Source organism: Dendrobium catenatum, unplaced genomic scaffold (assembly GCF_001605985.2).
Source record: "Dendrobium catenatum unplaced genomic scaffold, ASM160598v2 fragScaff_scaffold_1630, whole genome shotgun sequence".
NCBI lineage: Eukaryota > Viridiplantae > Streptophyta > Magnoliopsida > Asparagales > Orchidaceae > Dendrobium > Dendrobium catenatum.
In genome coordinates this window covers 327-3,053 of record NW_021320092.1, presented here as the reverse complement: position 1 = coordinate 3,053, position 2,727 = coordinate 327, and the positions used below count along the sequence as shown (strand labels likewise).

Genomic DNA, 2,727 nt, shown 5'->3' with positions numbered 1-2,727 from the left:
AGTATTGTTAGATACTCCATATTTGTGCGAACGGTGCGCGCTTTGCACCTAATAATTTTTCGTGATTGCTGCACTAGCTTATTATTGGCTTATTGCACACCGAGCTCAGAGCCCATTGCCATGTCATCCCCTGCAATGATCCATACTCCACTTCCATATTCCACAGCCAAAGAACTTTCCGACTCCGGCGTCGCGGCCGCGGCTTTCCCCTTCAATTACATCTCCTGCAAACCCCCCGCCGCCGCGGCCGAGGACGATAACAACGAGGCCGCGGACGAGGCACAGATCCCAAGCATCGATTTCTCCTTGCTTTCGAGCAGGAACCCAGATAATCGTGCACAGATTGTCCGTGAGCTTGGCCGTGCTTGCGAGGAGTGGGGATTCTTCACTGTAAGTCGAACCATTATGCAAATAGCAACTATGAAGGAATGGATTGCGTTTGAGATGCCATGTGGCTCTGATTAAGCTAATTTTTGTTCTTGATCGATCTAGGTTTCGAACCACGGCGTGCCAGTGGCGCTGCAAAAGGCGATGATGGACGCGTGTGCAGGATTTTTCGATCTGACAGCGGAGGAGAAGGAGGATTATATGGGGCGGCAGGTGCTGGATCCGATCCGGTTTGGGACGAGCTTCAATTCAAAGGTGGATGATGTGCAGTACTGGAGAGATTTTCTCAAGGTTTTCCAGCATCCGGTATTCCATTACCCCACGAAGCCTACCATTTTCAGGTACATTTGCAATTTTTTATCCATTGCCTTCTGATTTTGGTGCATCAAAGTGGGTTTTTTTCACGCCAAAGTCGCCAAGGTGGAAGCTATTACAGCGTAAGCATCTTGGCAATAATTTTAAGACCTTTACCAATCGCATATTTACGCACCGGATTAGTTTGAACCACATTCAAGTTAAAACACCCTACACAATTGGATGACCAGAAAAAAACAAGAAAAATGAAGAAAAATATGCAGCAATTGAAAAGAGAGAGCCAGAAGCAGTAGAGGGTGAGGAAAAAGGTGGACTCGTCATTATTGAAGCATTTCCCGAAGTTTTCATCCGAGCAAGTAAAAAAATAGATTTTATAGGCAGGGAACTTATATAACTTATAAGTGAGATAATACCTGCTTATATAGATTACTGTTTTGTTAAGTCCACTGACAAGTAAGTTTCAGCCTATAATACAATATCACAATTTTGTACATACTGTGTACAATCCTATACACACTGTTTACAATCCTGTTTAAACTAGGTCGGGTTCGGGTTGACCCGTTTGGACCCTTTTCAGGCCGGGTTGGACCCGAACCCGACAAGTTGACCCGTTTTGACACTTCTAATTGCACATCTTTGAAGAGAAGTGTCGATGCATCATATGACGTCTGCTACAATAGTTTCATTCTTCCAATACTATTATTTTGAAATATTTGTTCTGTTTAAATGAATCCACTTTACCAACTTGCTCAACTATCTTCAATGCACTCCTATGAAATCCTGATCTATTCAATAGTTTATTTAGTTTATTGCAGGTTGACAAAAGCTCAAATTTGAATCCAAACGATATAATCATTTGTGCAGTTTCTCAAACTTGATCAAAATCACCCTAAATCGAACTTATTTATTTGTAATGGTTTGATTCAATTTTTCATTTTATTCAGTTTTTGTGTCCACCCCTAGTGTTCGAATGCCTAGCCCAAATTTGGCCTATTGAAAAAATTTTGGGCAGTCGATAATGTAAAAGGATTGGGTAGGTGTGGCTCATGTAGACTCAAACCCAAGGTCTACCCAAGCAAAAAATTTTGTTTCCAAGGGTTTATGGGATACGGAGCAAAGCCTAGTACTCTTCTCATCTAGGCTCATCTCTTCCCTTTGCTTTGTGGTTAGCCTTTTTTTTTTCTTACCTTATTGATCATAGCTAACTATAATGCACGTTATTATTATATAATTGACTATAACATTCATTAACATACCTGTATCATATTATTTTTTTATTATGATCTAAGGCCTAAATTTTCAAATTTTTTATCTGATCTCATTTGTTCTCATAAACTTCACTCTAAAAATCAGATATTGCTTAACTTTTCATCTTTCTTCCCATGCATTTCAACAAAATAAAAAAAAATCAACACCAGAGAGGTATTGGAGGGCTATTCTAGACATATAAGACAGCTCGGTAAAGATCTTCTTAACGCAATATGGGAAAGCCTTGGGCTAGAGGAGAATGATATGCAGGAGGCCTTAAGCCTTAAGTCTTGCTTTCAAATTCTAGTGGCAAACTTTTACCCTCCATGCCCAAAGCCAGAGCTCGCATTGGGCTTGCCTGCTCACTCGGACCACGGCCTTGTCACAGTTCTCATGCAAAACGGGACAGATGGGCTTCAAGTGATGCACAATGGAAAATGGTTAGGCGTGAAGCCCCTCCCCAACTCTTTCCTTGTCAACATCGGTGATCATATGGAGGTATGCATGTCCAATTAACGATATTGGAACTATCTTTTTTATGTTACATTGTTTCCTAACTTCTCAATTGCTTCCATTGCTCGTCTTTAGAAGTTTTGAAATCATCTAGCTAGCCATCACACATAAGGTTAAAAAAAAAACAAATTATAGGTCACAATTTTGATATCTATAATAATCTTTAAAAAGGGTTACTCAATGCTTGAAGCTAGCTCCAACAGTATTTTTTTTTAAATATTTTTTTTTTAAAATTTTTGGTGGATTTACGTAAATAGCACTTTA

The 2,727-nt window shown here is 39.9% G+C and overlaps 1 protein-coding gene across 1 annotated transcript; it reads left to right on the top strand.

The window, feature by feature from the left end:
• Window positions 1–79: 79 nt before the first annotated feature.
• On the top strand, window positions 80–2,448 carry LOC110108856 (protein DMR6-LIKE OXYGENASE 2; the record flags this gene model as incomplete). The annotated part of the gene is given in 3 exon segments (XM_020839689.2): window positions 80–390; window positions 493–728; window positions 2,121–2,448. Coding segments are annotated over 3 exon segments (834 nt in total), but the record flags the coding sequence as incomplete, so codon positions are not given.
• Window positions 2,449–2,727: the final 279 nt, after the last annotated feature.